The following is a 22,841-nucleotide window of genomic DNA, read 5'->3' on the forward strand; positions in this document are numbered from 1 at the left end:
AACTGGAGTTATAATAAGAATTATTAGTATACTGTATTGGTGTGTACAATGAAAGGCAACATTAGGTAGGAATACACAAAAATGTTTTACCTTCTGGAAGATTATACTACCAACAAATTCTTTATTGGTTGGTTTATGGCTAACCATCTAACTAAACAATGGATTTTACTTCATAAACATGTACTTACATTTATGCTGCTTTTCTTGGAAAACATCTCACCCATGAAGTAAAGTTTTGGCAATTAAAACTTTCCACTTGATAGCACAAATTCACGTAACAGTTTCAGACGAGGTCTTCCATCTAACCTCATCCTCACAGTTCTAGGAATAAAAAATACTTATGAACAGATAAGCTCTTCATTATAGGAATATATACCAGTATAAAATAAAGTGTACACTTGAAAGATGAGATTCTGACATTCTAAATGATATTCTCATACAGGCTCAAACATTATTACACTGCCAGAGGACTGAGACTGAATCTTACGAGCTATTTATCAGGTATCAATCTTCATAAAACAAATAAATAAACTTTTTCTTTTTATTTCCCATTTGCACGACATTTCTTGATGAAATTCTAAGTGGACTCCTCAGAATATAAAATAAAACAAACATGAATCAAACTGAAATATTTCATATATCTTTTCATGTTACAATCACATGTAAAAACCTCACAAAAATTAGACTTAGTTGTATATAAGTAATACAAATGACAAATTCAACGTACTAATGTAAAGTTATATACATTGAAAAATCTTATCTGTACAGGGTTTATAATATTAACTTAAACTACAACACTAAACTAAACATTTCATAAAAAAGGTAATGAAAAAAGGAAATGAAAATGTATCTTCTATGTCTGAAACTATTCTCTGCTATTGACTTTTTATCACAGTTCGTTTTCTTTTGTGACGCCACAAGACGATGACCCACCTGAACAACTCGTAGTAAAATAATCCTCACAATATCGTCCAGCCTTTCATGACAACATCACAAACTTGAGAAAAAACTCTTGTAAACATGAACGTTACACTGTATGTAACAAGAAAAAAGAAAAAAAAAACACTAAGAACACCATATATAAAGGGAGACATGACTTGCCTATTATCTTTTCTTCAAATATCAGAAAAAAAAATAATTCCTTGTCACTGGAATTTAAAATGTCTGATAAGCCTAGGTTTATCTGTTTTCCTAACATATGAACACTAATAAAGCATTAAAAATTCAAGTTTCTTAATATATTTTCTTATAACAGCAGTAATTAAATTCATTATGGCAATTGTGAATTCTTTATACTCAAAATGTCTATGAATATTATTGTAAGGCTAAAAAAGTATATTCTATCATCCCTGTACAACTAAGCAAAGTACATCTGACAATTTTATCCATGGATGAAATAATGTATAGATATGAAATCAATTGAAATTTGCAGACTATTTTCTCTAAGTATAATAATTACCTGTATGATATTCTTAAATGGATGTTTGATATCTTAATAATATTCTAACAGGAACAACTGAGCATAATCTCTTACATGAGCTATGGAATTTCTCTATACTGTAATGTTCAAATTTGCATTCAAATTTCCAATTACTTTTAATTAACAAAGTACATTACTCCATTAATAAAAATTCTCATGAAAATGCAATCATTCCACCATAATGCTGTAGTTCACATATCAAAAATATTGATTCCAATGAGATCATCACAGCCATCTCCTCTTCAGCCGTGTGATATCGGTCTAAATTAGAATCAGCGTATTCCAAATTTAATAATCGGCCCTCTCCTGTCTGCACTAGCAAATAACCATCTGTGTGGACAGAGCATCAGATTGTTTTGGACATACGGAATTTCCTTGGCAGTTACTTAGTTATAAAAATAACAGGGTATTTGATACAAAATAAATTGACCGACCCATCTCCATCTTTACCCAAACAAATGACCCTCTAATACCTTAACTGGAAGAAATATTACAGCAAATAACACTTTAAAAAAATAATTATAATCATTTATAAGCCTAATGCTATAAGGCACATCATCAAACTGTAAGACACTACACGGTGGAGAATGTTAGAGCTCCCTCTCATCAAAACCTTTCTGCAGTAATATTGAAACATTTCATTTTATATATGGTAATCGAATAAAATAAATTCCGGACAATAAAGAATATACAAAGATCTAAAAATAGTAAGCGTTTACACACGCATTTAGTGGAGATACAAAAATATCTACTCACAAAATCCTTACAACTTTATATGCACCACCTTACCAATACAAAACCCTGTCAGAATGAGGATACAGCATAGTAGAGAAGAAAACACTGTTCCATTCACCATTTACAAGACTCGCAGCATGACTTGTATACTCTTAATGTTGCAATGGTTAACAGTGTACCTACTGCTGAATAAAAAACATCATACATCTAATGAAAATGGCAAAGCTGATGTGATATATAAAATGAAATGCACTCTTTGGTGTTTGGGTGGTACATGACTAATGATACAATGACAAACTGTGAATTATGCATTTCCTTATCCATTTTGTGAAAACTAATCATAATTGATTAAGCTAACAAATATATCTTGAGCATTATCAAACTACAGGTATACTGTACTCTCACATTTGAGGAAAATTTGTGCTCTTGAAGAAACTTCATATGAAATCAATGATACAGCACCAAAATTACTAATGAATCTTATACATACCTGAAACTATGACTGGATCTCGGACTTCTTAAAATTCAAGCATAAAATCACATGGCCGAAGAAATGAGAATTTTCATGTAAAAATCATTTGGAAATAAACACTACCATTATCCTCATTAAAAACCCACTACATATATCAACTACCTCACTTTTAACAAATGCACCTATAATAAATGTATAAATAATGGCAGTGCAGCACAGAAGTATTAAGTTATCACAATGCACTTATGAAAATTCAATAAACTTCACTGACAAGATAGTTATTCATAAATACCTACATGCAATAATTCTACAACTAATCCCGCACCCTAAGTCCCCATATTGAAGTTCGGCGAATTCCGACAGTGGGCCGCGCAACCGAAGAAAATAGATACTTATTGACATGGATCCGTGAAAGACTTTGTCTGAGGGTTGCTGTGGTACTCTCGTTAAATATTCCATAAATGTCAAGATACAACAGGCTGGGCATCATCTTCAACTCTCTGAAAATACAAACAAAAAACTTATAAATATTTTGTTCTATAGATATAAAAAATTTTTAAGTAATTTGTATTTTTCCTGGTATACAAATCTGGAGCTATTTATAGGGTATGCTTTCGGCGAAGCTGAAAGACGAGCCATGATAATCTTAGTGAGGGATAACTACCCCATCCGCTAGTTAGCAGGTGGGGGGTGGGGTAGACTGGCTACCCCGCTCACTCACACCTCTCGGCTGAGTAATTACTTTGCTTTATGGCAGGACTTCTTGGGGTACAGGGTGGCGGGCCAATTTGTATATGAAGCTCCAGGTTTGTATATTAAGAAAAATACAGATTACTTACAAATTTGTTATTTGTTCCGGCGTGGATAGAAACCTTCCGCTATCTATAGGGTGACTTAACTTAAGAGGGAGGAAGTCCTCACCAACTGCCCTTGGTCATGACCCAGGGTCCTCTCTATTTCGATCTGTGATCGATAGTAGGAGCAGCCCTACCCTCGCTAAAATCAAGTGCCGATATGAGGTAATGCACTGATAGCGGCCAGCAGAAGCTTGCGTGTGAGTGGAACTAACAGTGTAGCTTGTCTTTAACAAAGGAACTCGAGTACAAAACCTATTGTTCTTAAAGACTTACTCAATACCCTCCCTCAAAAAGGTATTGGGGACGTAACAAAGTATTATTCTATACTTAGGAGGCACAAGGGAAATGGGTCTTACCTGCAGCGAGGTGAGATCAGCTATGCTGAAGCTTGCGGAGCTGTTTTCCCCAGAGGGGAAAAGGTGAAAGGAAGAAAGGAGCCAAGCATTCTTACTCATTCACCCCAGACTAATCTGGGTAGCCTCAGCCCTCAACCCTCTGCCTGAGGTGTTTAGACCATTTGTTGTGCGACCACCACAGGACTGATGGAAAAGGTCTCCATGTTCTTGTGGGTTACGTCTTTGCAGGTAGTGGGCCGTGAAGGTCGATTAACGCTTCCACATGCCCACTTAAAAGTATCTGCGCCACAGAGTAGTTTCTTGAATGACAGGGACGTAGCAATGCCACTGACGTTACGAGCTCTGGGTCTTAGGATGGAGGAGAGTCTATATTGAGAGTAACCTCAATTGCCTTCCGATCCCAGAGGGGAAGGAAATCCTTGAAGTCCTCCTCTTGACCTTCCCCGTGCTGCTCAACAGTGCTGACACACGGGGGCGAGCTGGTATCGTTCTTTTAAGGTAATCCCACAGACTCTTCACTGGGTAAAACCCCAGTTGATGGGTTTCCGGTTACTGAACGAATACTCTTTATTCGAAATGGGCTGCACCTGAGGTACAGCACACTTGCATTTTGAGTCTTGGCAATCCACTCAAGGACACCGCTGAGGATTACTTCTCCCCGTCTCCTAGAGAAGGAGACATCAGAAGATGGATCATATATACATATATACATATACCAAGGCACTTCCCCCAATTTTGGGGGGTAGCCGACATCAACAAATGAAACAAAAACAAAAAAGGGGACCTCTACTCTCTACGTTCCTCCCAGCCTAACAAGGGACTCAACCGAGTTCAGCTGGTACTGCTAGGGTCCCACAGCCCACCCTCCCACATTATCCACCACAGATGAAGCTTCATAATGCTGAATCCCCTACTGCTGCTACCTCCGATGTAATCTAAGGCACCGGAGGAAGCAGCAGGGCCTACCGGAACTGCGTCACAATCACTCGCCATTCATTCCTATTTCTAGCACGCTCTCTTGCCTCTCTCAATCTATCCTCCTATCACCCAGAGCTTCCTTCACTCCATCCATCCACCCAAACCTTGGCCTTCCTCTTGTACTTCTCCCATCAACTCTTGCATTCATCACCTTTAGCAGACAGCCATTTTCCATTCTCTCAACATGGCCAAACCACCTCAACACATTCATATCCACTCTAGCTGCTAACTCATTTCTTACACCCGTTCTCTCCCTCACCACTTCGTTCCTAACCCTATCTACTCGAGATACACCAGCCATACTCCTTAGACACTTCATCTCAAACACATTCAATTTCTGTCTCTCCATCACTTTCATTCCCCACAACTCCGATCCTTACCTCACAGTTGGTACAATCACTTTCTCATATAGAACTCTCTCTACATTCATGCCCAACCCTCTATTTTTTACTACTCCCTTAACTGCCCCCAACACTTTGCAACCTTCATTCACTCTCTGGCGTACATCTGCTTCCACTCCACCATTTGCTGCAACAACAGACCCCAAGTACTTAAACTGATCCACCTCCTCAAGTAACTCTCCATTCAACATGACATTCAACCTTGCACCACCTTCCCTTCTCGTATATCTCATAACCTTACTCTTATCCACATTAACTCTCAACTTCCTTTTCTCACACACTCTTCCAAATTCTGTCACTAATCGGCCAAGCTTCTCTTCTGTGTCTGCAACCAGTACAGTGTCATCCGCAAACAACAACTGATTTACCTTCCATTCATGGTCCTTCTCATCTACCATTTTTAATCCTCGTCCAAGCACTTGAGCATTCACCTCTCTCACCACTCCATCAACATACAAGTTAAACAATCACGGCGACATCACACATCCCTGTCTCAGCCCCACTCTCACCGGAAACCAATCACTCACTTCATTTCCTATCCTAACACATGCTTTACTACCTTTGTAGAAACTTTTCACTGCTTGCAACAACCTTCCACCAACTCCATATAACCTCATCACATTCCACATTGCTTCCCTATCAACTCTATCATACGCTTTCTCCAGATCCATAAACGCAACATACACCTCCTTACCTTTTGCTAAATATTTCTCGCATATCTGCCTAACGGTAAAAAACTGAATCATACAACCCCTACCTCTTCTAAAACCACCCTGTATTTCTAAGATTGCATTCTCTGTTTTATCCTTGATCCTATTAATCATTACTCTACCATACACTTTTCCAACTATGCTTAACAAACTAACACCTCTTGAATTACAACACTCATGCACATCTCCCTTACCCTTATATAGTGGTACAATACATGCACAAACCCTATCTACTGGTACCATTGACAACACAAAACACATATTAAACAATCTCACCAACCATTCAACTACAGTCACACCCCCTTCCTTCAACATCTCAGCTCTCACACCATCCATACCAGACGCTTTTTCTACTCTCGTTTCATCTAGTGCTCTCCTCACTTCATCTATTGTAATCTCTCTCTCATTCTCATCTCCCATCACTGGCACCTCAACACCTGCAACAGCAATTATATCTGCCTCCCTATTATCCTCAACATTTAGCAAACTTTCAAAATATTCCGCCCATCTTTTCCTTGCCTCCTCTCCTTTTAACAACCTTCCATTTCCATCTTTCACTGTCTCTTCAATTCTTGAGCCAGCCTTCCTTACTCTCTTCACTTCTTTCCAAAACTTCTTCTTATTCTCTTCATATGAATGACCCAATCCCTGACCCCCCCTCAGGTCAGCTGCCCTCTTTGCCTCACGTACCTTGCGCTTTACTTACACATTTTTCTCTCTATATTTTTCATACTTCTCTATACTATTACTCTGCAGCCATTCTTCAAAAGCCCTCTTTTTCTCTTCCACTTTTACCTTCACTCCTTCATTCCACCATTCACTGCCCTTCCTCATGCTGCCTCCAACAACTTTCTTTCTACACACATCACTTGCAATCCCAACAAAATTTTCTTTTACTAACTTCCACTCCTCCTCTAAATTGCCAGTTTCTCTTACTTTCACTTTGTCATATATCATTTTCAACCTTTCCTGATATTTACTTTTTACCCCCGGGTTTTATTAGCTCTTCAACCCTCACTAGCTCCCTTTTACATCCACCTACTCTATTCCCCCACTCTTTTGCTACAACTAATTTTCCTTCCACCAAAAAATGATCAGACATACCGTTAGCTATACCCCTAAACACGTGCACGTCTTTCAATCTTCCAAACATTCTTTTAGTTATCAACACATAATCCATTAATGCCCTTTCTACTACTCTTCCATTTGCCACTCTTACCCATGTATACTTATTTTTATCTTTCTTTTTGAAAAAGCTTTTACTTATCACCATCTCTTGCTCAACACATATCTACCAGTCTCTCACCACTCTCATTTTCACCTGGTACGCCTTAGTTCCCAATGACACCTTCTACCTCTCCAGCACCCACTCTAGCATTTAAGTCACCCATGACAACTACATAATTCCTTCTACCCAGTCCTTCTACACACCTAGTTAATTCATTCCAGAACTCATTACGCTCTTCTTCACTTTTCTCACTACCTGGCCCATACGCACTGACAAACGCCCAACATTCCCTACCCAGCCTAACCCTTACCCACATTAACCTAGATGATATCTCCTTCCATTCCACTACTTTACCTGTCATCCATTCACTCAGCAATAAAGCCATGCCCTCTCTTGCTCTTCCCCTTTCAATCCCAGACACTCTACCAGACATTTCACCAAACATCACTTCACCCTTTCCTTTTATCTTCGTCTCACACAAGGCCAATACATCCATCCTTCTATTCCTAAACAAACTTCCAATTTCACATCTTTTACTCTCTATCGTACCACATCCACGCACATTCAAACACCCCAAAACTAGAGTGCGGGGAGCAGTCACTCTCCCCCCAGCTCCATCTCTTTGTCTTTGTCTCGTAGGATTTTTATACAGGAGAGGGGGTTCCCAGCCCCCTCGTCCCGTCCCTTTTAGTCGCCTCTTACGACACGCAGGGATAACGTTGGCACTATTCTAATCGTTTTTATTCCCCCGCGGCCACAGGGGGATGGATCATACAACACACTAACTCTCTTGGTCAAAAGCCCAAGTGAGTAGAAAGGCCGTCTTCCGTGTAAGGAAGCGATCAGCTGCCGGGCATAAAGGTTCGTAGAGAGGGGCCTTCGGAGACTGAAGGACCCGAACCGCGTTCCCAGGAGGAGGTTGAGATCCGACGGGGGACAAGTTATCTCACACTTGTATAAGTAAAGGCATCGATGGGAGAGAATCCCCTTCCACGATATCAGTCACAAAGAACCGAACACTACGCCTGAATGACCGACGCTGAAAAGTGTCTAAGGTGCCTAGACATCTTTTCCGCAACTCGTTGCGAAAGGCCTCTCTGAGAGGGGTGGTGTAGGATCGTCCCAGGCGTGAAGTCGAAGCAAAGCTAGGGCTTAGGAAAATGTTAGCATGTGGCTGCTTGGAAGATCGTGCCATGGAGGAAGATCCCTCGGAACTCCGTTAGGAGCTGTAGAAGGTCCGTGAACCATTCTGCGGGTTGCCATAGCGAAGCTATTGGAACTCCGTCAGGGACTGCAGAGGGCCCGGGAACCATTCTGCGGGATGCCATAGCGATCTCTTATCCTGACTTGGCCGAGGACTTTTTCACCAGACCGAATGGGGGGAAAAAAAAAACAAGGCACACCTCTAGGCCGCTCCACCGATCTTGAAATACATCTTGTTTGAGGGCCTGGTGTTTCGGGACTGGGGAACGGTCGAGTGGGAGCCTGAAGATCAGGGCCGCTGCGAGCATAACCACAGTCGGGGACCTCACAAAGTTATGACTTTGTTGGATACAAGATGATTCCAAGACACTCGGAGCCCACTATCTGGGTGGCTTTTCAAGCACATTCCTGTACCAGGAATGACGCAAGCAAATGGGGGCAACTAGTTGTCCTCTATCCATCTGAGGCTTCTTACTGCTAGATGGTTCTCTAAGAGAGGTGAATGCTGGTACCTTTCTGAATTAGGCCAACGGACGAGGCTGGAATGGTGCGCCATATGCCCCCCCCCCCCCTCTTTTGATGCATTGAAGAGAGCATGAGATCCAGAGGGAAGACGAGAAGACAGGCCTCTTTGCAGAAGATCTCGTCTGCCACCCACCTATGTCGCTGCTACCAGTGAAAAAGGAAGTTGTGATCAATTACAATTCATGCTCCGCTGCACAAAATACACTATTCGGGGAATAAGTCACCTTCCTTGTAAGATAATTCCTTGAAAGGGAGCTGAACTGTTATACACTTTAATTCAGTAATGAAACAAACACACGGCAGTGTTGAGAACCTGTCGACCATCAGCGCAGGGTAGGGCGGCAAGGAGAACTCCCTTACGGCGGAGGCAGTCGGATACGTTGTCAAAAGTAATTAAAGTTACAGGAATCTAACAACATGAACCTACATTTCCATTTATACATATATGCACTCATATATATGTAAGATAAATGAAAACACACGAGAGAGAGAGAGAGAGAGGAGGAGAGAGAGAGAGAGAGAGAGAGAGAGAGAGAGAGAGAGAGAGAGAGAGAGAGAGAGAGAGAGAGAGAGAGAGTAAAAAAACTCAAGGCAAGTCTTTGCGGGAAAGGCAGCATGTCCGTCCTCTACCGAGCCATAAAGTAAAGTGGTTACTCAGCCGAGAGGTTAAGTGAGCGGGGTAGCCAGTCTACCCCAACCCCCACCCGCTAACTAGCGGATGGGGTAGTTATCCCTCACTAAAATTATCATGGCTCGTCTTTCAGCTACGCCGAAAGTATACCCTATAAATAGAGGAGGGTTCGTATCCACGCCGGAACAAAAATCTATTTCATCGACTCATATCGTGCCTTGTACATCATATTAACTGCAAATTGGGTCAGCTAATAGTGAAAAATAGGCTCCAGAACATTTCTTTCTCTTTCTCTTTGACCTCTTCTTACTTGGCTGACCAGCTTCTTCAGCTTGAATTTGTTCATAATTTGTATTTTTATTTGAAAGAAAAAAATACTTTGTACTAGTTCTGAGCCTATAAATTTAACTCTCTTGTCTCAAATAAATTTATAATAATAACCTCAACCTGCATTCTTCTTACAAATCAGAATAAAATTTCCGAGGGAGAAAAATACCGATGGCACTTTGACTTACATGTACGCATCTGGCTGTATTGTATAGCACCGTGAGAAGGCCAAGTATTCAACATTGCGAAGCTGACTAATGATGGTCGTGACTGCTGCTGCTGTGAGTTGAGTTCCATCACTCACATCTAGTTCAACAAGTCCAGGGGCTTGATCGGCCAATAACTTTATATCTGAAACATGAAAAGCACAATATGTTTACATCATAATGCTATTATCTAAATGTTCAACTAGTCTAAAAATTTTGATAAGTAATTAGTACAATGGAGTAGTAATCCAAATCCTGATGTTTAAAAAGTAAGTTATTACTACATGATATAATTCACGGAATTCGTCTATACAGTAATTTACAATACCAAGTAATGGAGACACATTCAAATAAGATAAACCCTAATTAATGTAAACAATAAAATAAATTACAATATTTTAAAAAGAATTGTAAGGACCAGCTTCCGTAAAATTTCAGGTCAGAACTTCCACCACTATGCGAATTTGCTATAAAATCACAAATTTTTTACGCAATATTACAACATTAAAGGAGATTTTTCATATATAAACTATAAAAAGAGACTTATGACAGCCTCTTCAACATAAAAACATTTGCTGCAAGTTTGAACTTTTGAAGTTTTACTGATTTAACTACCCAGTTAGGAAGATCATTCCACAATTTGGTCATAGCTGGAGTAAAGCTTCTAGAATACTGTGTCGTATTTAGTCTCTTGATGGAAAAGGCATGACTATTAGAATTACCTATACAAGAGGAAGACCAAGGTTTGGGTGGATGGATGGAGTGAAGAAAGCTCTGGGTGATAGGAGGATAGATGTGAGAGAGACAAGAGAGCGTGCTAGAAATAGGAATGAATGGCGAGCGTTGTGACGCAATTCCGGCAGGCCCTACTGCTTCCTTCGGTGCCTTAGATGACCGCGGAGATAGCAGCAGTAGGGGATTCAGCGTTATAAAGCTTCATCTGTGGTGGATAACGAGGGAGGGTGGGCTGTGGCACCCTAGCAGTACCAGCCAAACTCAGTTGAGTCCCTTGTCAGGCTGGGAGGAACGTAGAGAGGAGAGGTCCCCTTTTTTGTTTCATTTGTTTGATGTCGGCTAACCCCAAAAATTGGGGGAAGTGCCTTGGTATATGGTTCTTGTTATGTCAAGGCCCGCCTTGTTGCCTGCCCGACAGGCATTGCCCTCTTCCGCCGGCGCTGGGAAGCTCTGCCGTTGGGGTCTTGTTTGGTTTGATTTTGGAGTTTTCCTTCTCCTAGCCTTTGCCTATCTTAAATAAAGGAGAAGGACTATAGGGGTCCAGTCTCAGTCTGGTCTCTCAGAACTGGTCTTAGCGGTATGGTTGAGCCTGCCAGGGTGGATAAACTACCCCACCACCATTGCCCCGCCCATCATTGAGACACTCAAGCCCCTCTACTGCAGCAAAGTGCTGGACCAACATCGGAGAAGCCGCCTGTCTCATATGTCTTGAGCCGCGGTGAAAACGGTGTGGGCCAAGTGTGTGTGCGTGGCCGTTGCAAAGCCACGACCACCCAAAACAATATACCCAGCTACTGGCATTCTGTCGTTTCCTCCACCCTTCTTCATCTCTTTCTCACCACCATCATCATCATCATCACCACCACCAAGTCCTGAGGCGACAGCACCGTGGGTGAAGGGGGCAGGCCTGGATAGCTGGAAGCCCTTAGCCCACGACTGCACTCGGGCGGCGAGTCTAAGATTCAGTCGCGCTCTGGTGACGATGCCGTGACACCAGAGTTCGGCAGCTGGACCCGTGACTGGGCTGGCCTATTGAGGACACCGCAGCTCACCCCACATGGGGAAGCCCCTAGAAAAGGTGGGGTAAACATCGGACACGGCAAACCCGTCTGGTCAGCTCACCGCGGCTGACGGACATCCCACTAATGCGGTCGAAACAACAAGAAAAAAATATTAACCTTAGGTGCGTGGAACATCCGCACCCTCCAAGACGTGACGAACACCAACCGCCCGGAACGACGTACAGCCCTCGTCTGCAAGGAGCTAGCCCGCTTCAATGTTGATGTGGCGGCTCTTGGCGAGACCAGACTACCCGAAGAGGGCAACATCAGGGAAGCTGGAACAGGCTACACCATCTTCTGGAAATGCAAGGCCCTAGAGGAGCCTCGCATCCATGGTGTCTGCTTCGCCATCCGTTCCCAGCTAGTGCAACCGAACAACCTCGCTCCCAAGGCCATCAGTGAGCGCCTGATGACTGTCCGCATCCCCATCACGCATGACAGACACCTCACCCTGATCTCTGTCTACGCCCCGACTATGACCTCAACCGATGAAGACAAAGCTGCCTTCTACACCCAGCTCGACCGCACCATCCAGGCAGTGCCCGCCAATGACAAGCTCGTTGTGCTTGGCGACTTTAATGGCCGAGTAGGCAAAGACCATCGCCTGTGGGAGGGAATCATCGGCCGCCATGGCATTGGAAATTGCAACGCCAATGGCCAACTCCTACTGGGTCTGTGTGCAGAACACCAACTTGTGGTAACCAACACCATCTTCCAGTTACCAAAACGACAAAAGACCACATGGAGACACCCACGGTCTAAACACTGGCACACCCTGGACTACGTCCTGACCAGAGCCAGAGACCGAGGAGACGTCCGCATCACCCGATCCATGCCCGGAGTGGACGACTGCTGGACGGACCACAGACTCCTCATCTCCCGACTCTCCGTGACGACCCTACGACCACCCAGAAGGGCACCTGACAGCATACCACACCAACGCTTTGATTGTAGTAAGCTCCGCAACCCACAGGTGGCACAGAACTACAAGGAGGCCTGCGAACAACACCTCGCAAACCCCGTGGGTCAGGCTACTGTTGAGCACCACTGGACCACCCTCAGAAACGCCATGGTCCGTGCCGCGGAGGAAACACTAGGCTACACCACCAAGAAACGGCAGGATTGGTTTGATGAGAATGATGCTACCATCTCTCTTCTCATTGAAACCAAACGACAAGCACGCCTGACTTTGGAAAATCAACCAACAGCAGCTAACAAATGTGCTCACAAGGTGGCTGAAGCTGGTTGCCAAAGAGGGATCCGTGAAGCCCAGAACACCTGGTGGCAAAGAAAAGCTGCAGAGATACAGAGTTTCGCTGACCAACGTAACCTGCGCAGCTTCTATGCAACAACAAAGGAAATATTCGGTCCCACACGGTCATCAGTGGGCAACCTGAAGGATACGGATGGGGCCACGACCATCACCGACAGCGAGGGCATCCTGGCCAGGTGGAGGTCTCACCTTGAGAACCTCCTCAATGACCAAGCAGACACCCCAGACGATCTCCTGCAAATGACCCCGCAGCATCCCGTCCGTCACTGGATGGCACTACCACCCTCCACCCATGACTTCAACAAGGCCCTGCAGCGCATGAAGCCCGGCAAAGCCCCAGGGCCAGACAACATCCCGTTGGAGCTCCTCACTCACGGTGGCCCCGGTTTGAGGAACCGTTTGATGCTCCTTATACTGAAAATATGGGAGACCAAGACCCTCCCCAGTGACTTCCGCGATGCAAACATCATTACCATCTTCAAGAAGGGAGACAGGGAGAACTGTAACAACTACCGGGGAATATCACTACTAAGCATCGCGAGTAAGATTTTCGCTCGGATTCTCCTTGACCGCCTCCTTATTCTCGCAGAAGACGTCCTGCCAGAGTCCCTGTGCGGCTTTCGACCTTCCCGCGGGACCATAGACATGATCTTCTGTGCACGACAACTACAAGAGAAGAGCCTCGAACAACAACAGCCCATAATGTTCATCTTCGGGGATTTGAAAAAGGCCTTTGACAAGTACCTCGACCTGCCATGTGGGCTGTCCTCAAAAGATATGGCTGCCCACCCGATTTTGTCAAGCTGGTGCGTGCCCTCCATGACGGAATGGTTGGGAGAGTCTGCCACCAGAACTCTTTTAGACCCATTCCCCATCAACGGCGGCCTGAAGCAGGGCTGTGTTCTGGCCCCAACGTGTTTCTCGCTATACACCGCAGCAGTGCTCAACGAGATTCCCCCAGACACACCCTCAGTCGACCTACGTTTCCGCATGGATGGAGGCACTTTCAACCTCGCCAGACTCCGCGCCAGAACCAAGACCACCTTGTGTGCAGTGCGAGAACTGCAGTATGCTGACGACAATGCCACCCCAGGTCAGACGGCAGAGGACCTGCAGTCGTTAGCTGATGCATACAACTCTGCCTACGAACGTTTTGGGATGCAAGTCAACACAGATAAAACCAAGACCCTCGTCCAACATCCACCAGGACTGATGCTCCCAAACTTCAATACCACAATGAATGACCAACCGTTAGAACAGGTGGACCAGTTCTCCTACCTAGGGAGCATCCTAACATCAGCTCCCACAAGCAAAAAGGACGTGGAGAACAGGATCAGGGCAGCCCACTCCGCCTTTGGCCGACTCAACTGCCGCGTATTTAACAACCACGCACTGACGATGACCACCAAAATAATGGTGTTCAGGGCAGTAGTCCTCTCCACGCTCCTGTATGCATTTGAAACATGGATGCTATATAGAAACGATATTAAAAACCTAGAACGCTTCCAACAAATGAAACTGAGGCAGATCTTGAAAATCCCCTGGGAGAGCCACACCACCAACATTGAAGTCTTAGAACGTACCTCGCTGACCAGCGTGGAGGCCACCATCATCCACCACCGCCTCCGCTGGATAGGACACGTGCATAGGATGGATCCATCTAGGCTCCCAAAGAAAATATTCTACAGAGAACTGACCCAGGGCACCAGACCACGAGGAGCCCCAAAAATGCGCTATAAAGATCAACTAAAGCGCACCCTGGCTCTAACTGACATCGATCCTTCCTCATGGGAAGAAACAGCCAGGGACAGGAAAACCTGGAGAAGTACAGTACACCATGGCATCGTGGACTTCCGAGGAGAGGAGGAGACAAAATAAGGAGGCTAGGAGGTGAAGAAGGAGAGAGCGATTAGAACAGCCCCGCCCACCACCTACCCTCCCTTGTGAACACTGTCCGAGACTCTTCCACCACAGACTAGGACTTAACAGCCACATCAGGCATAAGCACCCACCCCATAGATAGGAGGCTGATGGCTAACGACAGAACCCAATACTCGGACACGAGTGGGCGCCGACGACGACGATGTATTACAAATTTGAAGTAATTTGCATTTTTTGTAACCACCTTTGTACAAACCTTAAGCTATTTACATAGGAAAATTATTTCGGCGATAGGTGAAAGCAGCCGTTAAAAGTTTTGCGAAGCGTAACTACCCTCTGCTAGTTAGAGGGACTGGATGTAGCGGGGGTAACCCACCACTCCGCTCACACCAGAACTAATAAACACAAGTCACTTAGCAACTGCAGTGGGATTTCTGGGGGTAGGTGATGGAGGGACCAATATGTATAAAGAGCTCTAGGTTTGTATACTTAAGAAAAATACAAATTTAAATTTGTCATTTGTTCTGGCACTAGATAGAAACCTCATGCTTTTTACATGGGAGACTCACCTTACTCTTATTATAATTAATATAAGCTAAGCTACAACCCTAGTTGGAAAAGCAGGATGCAATATGCCCAAGGCTCTAACAGGGATAAATAGCCCAGTAAGGAGAGGAAACAAGTAAACAAACTCCAAAAGAAGTAATAACAATGAAAATAAAATATTCTAGGAACAGTAACATTAAATTAGAATACAAAGGAAGAGAAACAAGACAGAATAGTGTGCCCAAGTGTACCCTCAAGCAAAAGAACTCTAACCCATGACAATGGAAGACCATGATACAGAGGTACTGGCAGTACCCAAGACTAGAGAACAATGGTTTGATTTCGGAGTATCCCTCTCCTCGAAGAGCTGCTTACCATAGCTAAAGTCTCTATTTTACCCTTACCAAAGGGAAAGTAGCCACTGAACAATTACATTGCAGTAGTTAACCCCTTAATCAATGAATAATTTTTTGGTAATCTTAGTGTTGTCAAATGAATGACAACAGAGGAGAATGTGTAAAGATTAGATCTGACTATTTGGTGTATGTGTAGGAAAAGTAAAAATTTGCTATAACCTGAGAGAGGGATCCAATGTAGTACTATTTGGTCAGTCAAAGGATCCAATAATTCTCTAGCAGTAGTATCTCAACGGGTGGCTGGTGCCCTGGCCAACCAACTACCTAATATGGTGGATGGAAGTTCCTAAACCAACTGGCTGGAGATTGTCCCTTTGTGCTACGTATGAGCTGTTTAGAGGGAACCCTAAAATCTTGTGATCCGTAAATGGCGGCCTGGGTAATTGGTGCTAGTTTAGAATTTAACAATGAGACTTGACCAGGTAAGTGTAAACTTGGAGCTAAATCCATCACTTAACCTAGACATTGCCTGATTCCACCTTGCATGTAGGACTGGGACATTACAAATACGTATACATAAATAAATTATGTTGCACAAAGAGTATAGTACCCACCTGTAGTTAAAAAGAGGTCAGCTTGCAGAGTTCCTCGGATACTGATCCCCAAGAGAGGGGAGAATGAAATAGGACATGGCCGGTCACTCTCGCCTTCATTCTAGTCTTTACTTGTGGGTAACATCTGCCCATAACCAACCGCTACTTATCCTACAAGGGAGCTGAGGTGTTATTGACAACGTTTTGCGCAACCACCACAGGACTCAAGGCGAATGTATTTAGGTTCCTCTGGGTTATGTCTTGCAGGTAGTGGGCGGTGGCTGTTCTTTGCCATTTCCACACGCCGGCTTGTTATACCTGCGTCACAAAGAAATTCCTTTTGAAAGCCAAGAATGTGCTGACACTCCTGGCTTCATGAGCACTACGTTCGGTCCCATGAAGTATCCACCTCTACCATTAAAATAATGTGAGACCTAGATCACATGCAGACTTCTGTCAGGCGAAATAAGCTCGCTCACCCACTTTGCTAATGCTTGGTGAATGGGTGCGCAACACTGCCTAACCTCCTCATGAGAATCGGGTCTGAAGAATGGATCAGAGTACAGCACCCTCGTATGACCTGCCCCCTCAGAAGCCAGGTGGATAGCCTTTTACCGCTGTGCTTGAGAGGAGCTTCTTCCAAAAAATTAATAATAGAATATCCACTATCAGTATCAGACAGTCTCCAACACTAATCGCAGAAAATGGCCCACTTTGCCTTGTAGACGTCTGCAAAGGATCTATGCAAAAGCCCAGACATCTGTGCAGCATCTTGAAAAAAGCCTTTCACTAGGAGGACATGCTCAATAGTTTCCAAACGTGAAGTAACAAATGTCAATACTGTACTGCCTTGTGGCATCTCTGCATGCGGGCTTGGCAAAGCAGACTGGGCTACAAGGGTAGTTTTCTCAGTACTTCAACAAGGAGCATTAGCAGGTCTGGGTACCATTCAGCATGTGGCCATTTGAGAGCCACCACGGTTACTCTGAGAATTAAGGTAGTTAGCACCCTGTTGATTACCCTTCAAATTAGGAAAAATGGCAGAGAAACTTAAACATCTGTGTTCTCCCAGATGTTGAAAGGCATCCTCTAAGGCCTCTGATGGGTACAGAACTGGGAACAGAATATCGGGAGTTGTATTGTAAACATGTTGATCGATGGGAACTCCACAAGGTTTCTTTGCCCCTGGAGGACGAAGGAACCACTGAGCAGCTTGTTGGCGTTTATATTATTCTTGACAGGAATGAATATTGTTGCCAGGTGCACTGTTTTAGTGTGCCCAAGTGGGCTACTGCCTGGCCAAATTGCAAAGGTACTTTAAAACAGTACTTCCTTGACTGTTGACGTATATCACTATGGCCATGTTGTTCGTCAATGCTAGAGTGACCTATCATAAACTGTTGGTATTCCTGCATCATCAGGAGTTTCTCTTCATTGCACCAGTAACCTAAGGCAGTCTGGTTCCTCAAATGCGTGGCCAATCCCTTCTTCTACATGTCTGTAAATAGCATTTCCCGATGAAGACACTCCAGAAGAATCCCCTTGATGAGGATCTCGTCTACCAGCCACCAGGCTAGATCATCCAGTACCTCATGCTCCAATGGAACAAACTGGTGAGGGGGATTGCTGGAAGATGACCAGTGTTTCTTCAGACACCAATGAAGAGACCCATGATGGAAATGGCTGTGAAGAATAAGCTTCTCCGAAGACTAAAGATGTAATAGTACTTGTTGCCATTATCAAGCAGATAGTTTTTGTTGGGAGAGGAAAGGTCATGCTACTCTCCTGAGTCTGCTAATTAGGCTGTCTGATGGAAAGACTTTTGCAGCTGCAGTATCTCTATTTCCATTCCCAGATACTCCATCATCTGCTAGGATATGAGATTGGACTTCTCCCGATTTACCATGATCCCAAAATCATGGCAAAAGGCAGGGAGTTTGTCTCGGCGTTGAAGCAGCTACCTCTGAGAGGAGGTCAGGAACAGCCAATCGGCAAGGTATCGTAGCAGATAAAGGCTTTCAGCATGAGCCCAAGACACGACAAGAGTGAACATGAGTGAACATTTTGGGAGCAGTAGCCAATCCAAGGTGCATAACTTGAACTGGTATACCTTTCCCTTAACAACAAAGTGGAAGTATTGCCTGTAGGACCAATGGATTTGGATCTGAAGGGATACATCTTTCAGATCCATTGGTAGCATGATGTTGTTCCTCCTGATGGCAGCTAACAGTCTTCACCTTGAAGGAAGTTTGCAGCTCAAACTTGTTCAGGGGAGAACAGTCATTGGTCTCCAGCCTCCAATTACCTTTTTCATTTGGAACAGACAAATGTAAAAGCTTTCAGATATGTTCTTTACAATCTACAATGCATCTTTCTCCGGTATTTTAGTATTTTCTTCACTTCTGAACCAAAGGCAATGACTTTGTTGAAAGTCAGGTGATATGATGGGAAAATTATCAGAGTCCGAAAGCCAATGAACGCAACGTGATATCGGTACTAAAGGACCTCTACCATCCAATTCTCGGCTTCAAGACGATGCAACCTTACCCAATGGCTTGACAGGCATCCCCCAAATTGTGTCCTATGGTTCCTCTGTTACCCCTACCTCTTCTGGATTTACCAGAGCAAAGTCAGTGCTCAATGACACTGACGACTGTTTTAAAGCAGACTTAAATGGGGTCGTCGCTAATTGAAGTTATCTTAGATGCGGCCGTGCCCTTAAAAGCAACTCTGGTGAAAGAGGGAGTCTTAACTTGTTTTCCCCACACCTCTCTACCACTTTGTCTACTTCGTGAGACTTGGTTCTGCAATACTGTAAAGCCTCGGAGTGCTAGGGATTCCTGTTGTCCAGTCAAACAAAAAACTTTGTAACATCCATGGCTTTCTGTTTAAGAACCTGTTGGCCCACTGATTAGCTAGAAACATGACCGGTTTCACTCCTAATTGAAATAGGTCAGTAGATTCCTTCTTGTTTTCAGTGACTGCCAAATCTCTAGAAGTAACAACTAAAGTATACTACTGCCCTCAACCAGTGGTTCAATTGGGAGGTCACACACTGACTTGCCCTGGAGGCCAACTTTGACATCATAAAGATAATTCCTCCTCCCAAGTTTGTTTATTGACGTTTCCTGAGTCAAGGTTGTTACGGTAAGGACAACTGGTAGAGAAAGTCTGGCATTTTTTTAGTTGTAGATTCTCCTTTGATGGGAAAGCGTTGGAGGCAGGATCATGATAGAAATGACTAGGGTGTCAAGAGTGCCTCGGACCATATATCTGTGAATTAACAATATCTAGGGCTCCTCTAACAAGATCCAACCATAAAAGTTCTAGTATGAACCTCAAATTTGAGGAACATAAAAGCAACGATCAAGGTCGTTGGAACTGTATAATGAAAAAAAACCTTAAAAAATATTGATTCCGTCTCTGGTTTTTCTGCTTCCTCCGGAGCTGATCTAGAGTTGGATGATCATGGATCAATGGTATCTCTGGACTTCTTCCTCAGGCTGCTTGTCCATGGAATATGCGGAGTTCCTGGGGTGATCTAATGAAGCCTCAACATAAGATGATTTCCTACTCACTGTAATGCACAAACGAAAGGGTGCTTTTTTCTTCCTCGCAGGCTTGGAGAACTGAGGAAAAAGGCATCTCCTTAGCTGGAGCTTCTGGGTGTCAAAGATTTATGGTTGAAGACTCAGAGCTTTGGGAAGCAGGAGGAGAATGTCATCTGGACCCTTGAATCTCACGTTCACTTGAGGAATACCTCGAAGATCAGTTTGGAGTTGGGCCTCTAGCTTTACTGGGACTCTCGATTCCTTTCTCAAGAAATAAGACTTCGAGGATCTAGCACTCACAGAACGAGTGTATGAGGTTTGCACTCTAGCAAATTCTGCTTACAAGGACCTAGTAACTGGAGAAGGTGTTCTAGATGATCTAACAAGAGGTTATTAGGCAGGTGAGGTAACCTAGAAGGACGTACGCGGTGACCAATCGCACGGTTACCTAGCACATGAAGACTTTACTCATGAGTCATGAGGAAGATAAGCATGGAGACACTGCCTTTAGAACCTCTGTGTGGGGACCTTGTTCGAGGAGATCAATTGCATGAATACCTTACATGGCAAATTAAGGTGTGAAAACTTAGCCCATGATTTTACACATGGAGACCTAACATATTAAGTCCTGTAATCATCAGATTTTACTCTATCCCCTGGTAAGCGTGAGCATGAAGGTGATCGTGGCATGAAGAACTTTCAGCTGATGATTTTACGTTTTAAGGTTCTTGGGATCAAGCACATGGACCCGTCACAGAGGACGATTGAGAAGTCATGCTCACTGCAGAATGGGCAAAACAAATGGGGACCCACTTCCTGATGGTTCATAAACCTGCTGCAGATGCCAGCAAGTTTCCCAAGGTAGGATTGCCTGCCTACTCGTGAATCTGACGTACAATACTCACAGTCTATCTGGAAAGAGAAATAGAAAGTCTATTAATAAACAGCCCCGCTTTTAGAGGAGTACGTCTATAATGTACTATTCTCTGTTGATCATCAAAGTGGCTAGTCAGTGTGCTGGAGAGTGGGAGGTGCTTTATTGCCACCTGTCAATAACTACCGACACCATCATAAATTCTAACTGCCAAGTTCTAGGTACGTCGGGATCATATAAAGGACTGGTTTGTATAAATGTAGGAAAAAAAATAATTAAGAAATCACCATTTAATCAGACTTCAATAATTATAGAATTAATAAATAACTTACGAAAATCTGACAAGGTACTACGACAACCCGATAAATTCAAACGTTCCAAGGATGAGGGTAAACGACGGCATATAACACGAAGATCATCTGAAGAGAGCCCAGTCCAGGCTAAATTTAAAGACTGCAACCTGTGAATAAATGAAAACAGATATGTAAAAATTACCATCTTCTGTTATGTAATGGCTTTAGTTGAAAAATCTTCCGATAGTCATTTCAACATTATGAACAGCTTTTTCTAAAAGCTATTCTTACTTTCTGATTTAATTTGGGCACTATTAATAGCTAAGGGTTAGACATTTCTTTTGGAAGAAAAAAATGTGCTCCTGTAACAATTGCTTGTGTTTTAAACTAAGACTCATCAAAGATTCATATTCTTTGTTCAATATCTACCTTCATTAAATACACTTAATCAATGATATACTGAATATTCTTTTGATCAAAAATCACACTCAAAAATGTGTTTAGCTCTTAATTAATCAAATTGGTTTCCTGTCTAAATTCACTTTATTCTGTTGCATAGCACGTTTCAGGCAATTGCCTTGGTATAAACAATGATGGCATTGTTGATAATTGGTATGACACTAAACAGATAATTACCAATATATAACATTTTTCTCAGGTTTACATCTACTGCAGTATCTTCTCTATTTTAATTGCATGCTCAAGAGGTCATATTCCTCTATAATTACCTCCGCCAACGAAGTTGGAAGGAGGTTATGTTTATACCCCTGTTTGTGTGTTTGTTTGTGAACAGCTTCCTGGCCACAAATTTTAATCATAGAGTAATGAAACATGCAGGGATTAACTGTTATGTAAAAAGCTGGAAATTATTAAATTTTATAAGGTCAAGCAAAATGTCCAATTAACATAATCAGTCATAAGTTTGGACATCGTTGTCACAGATCTTTCAAACTTGGTTCGTATTTGATTGTATGAAAATTCACGCCAATTAATACATGTTAAGGTTAAATGTCAAAGTCAAGCAAAAGGTTGAGAAATAAGCTGGCGCAATGGAGGTCTGAGCTCTACTGAGTGCCCCTCTAGTTCCTTTATAATTTACCCACTGCAATATACCCCTTTTATAAAATCTGTGCATAAGTAACTTTTTTTTAATACAGCCCGAATAATTCTAGCATTTCTTTGTTTTCAACTTGTAATTTCTCAATTTTCATCTTTACTTAATCTCTGTCCCTTTTATAGCATTTATAAGCTATTTTGCCATCCTGAATATTCTATCTTTTTCCTTATTAATGTACTAGTTCAAAATAATCATGAAGAATTTTAGCCAATTTTTTCTTACACAGTCAGACCTTCGATGTTTGCGTTTGCATTTTGGGGATCTGATCAATTAATGGGAAGGTCTACAATATCATATATCACGGTCTTTTTACTGCATCAATACCTCTGCACTTTGTCTCATAGTCACATGTACTTCCCAATGATCTTGTTTTGCTTTAACTGTCCAGCAGATCACAGCATGACATCCTCCCACTGCCTCTGTCTTGTATGTACGAACTTGGAAAAAAGGGT

General features: G+C 43.1%; 1 protein-coding gene across 1 annotated transcript in view; it reads right to left on the bottom strand.

The window, feature by feature from the left end:
- Positions 1-298: 298 nt before the first annotated feature.
- The window catches only part of LOC137629700 (S-phase kinase-associated protein 2-like), a 59,308-nt gene continuing 36,765 nt past the window's right edge, over positions 299-22,841 (bottom strand). Inside the window, 3 exon segments of the mRNA XM_068361258.1 lie at positions 299-3,187; positions 10,092-10,254; positions 21,312-21,439. Coding sequence (XP_068217359.1) covers positions 3,001-3,187; positions 10,092-10,254; positions 21,312-21,439 — 478 coding nt within the window. The 3' untranslated portion in view covers positions 299-3,000.

This window comes from Palaemon carinicauda, chromosome 37, assembly GCF_036898095.1.
Source record: "Palaemon carinicauda isolate YSFRI2023 chromosome 37, ASM3689809v2, whole genome shotgun sequence".
NCBI classification, from domain to species: domain Eukaryota; kingdom Metazoa; phylum Arthropoda; class Malacostraca; order Decapoda; family Palaemonidae; genus Palaemon; species Palaemon carinicauda.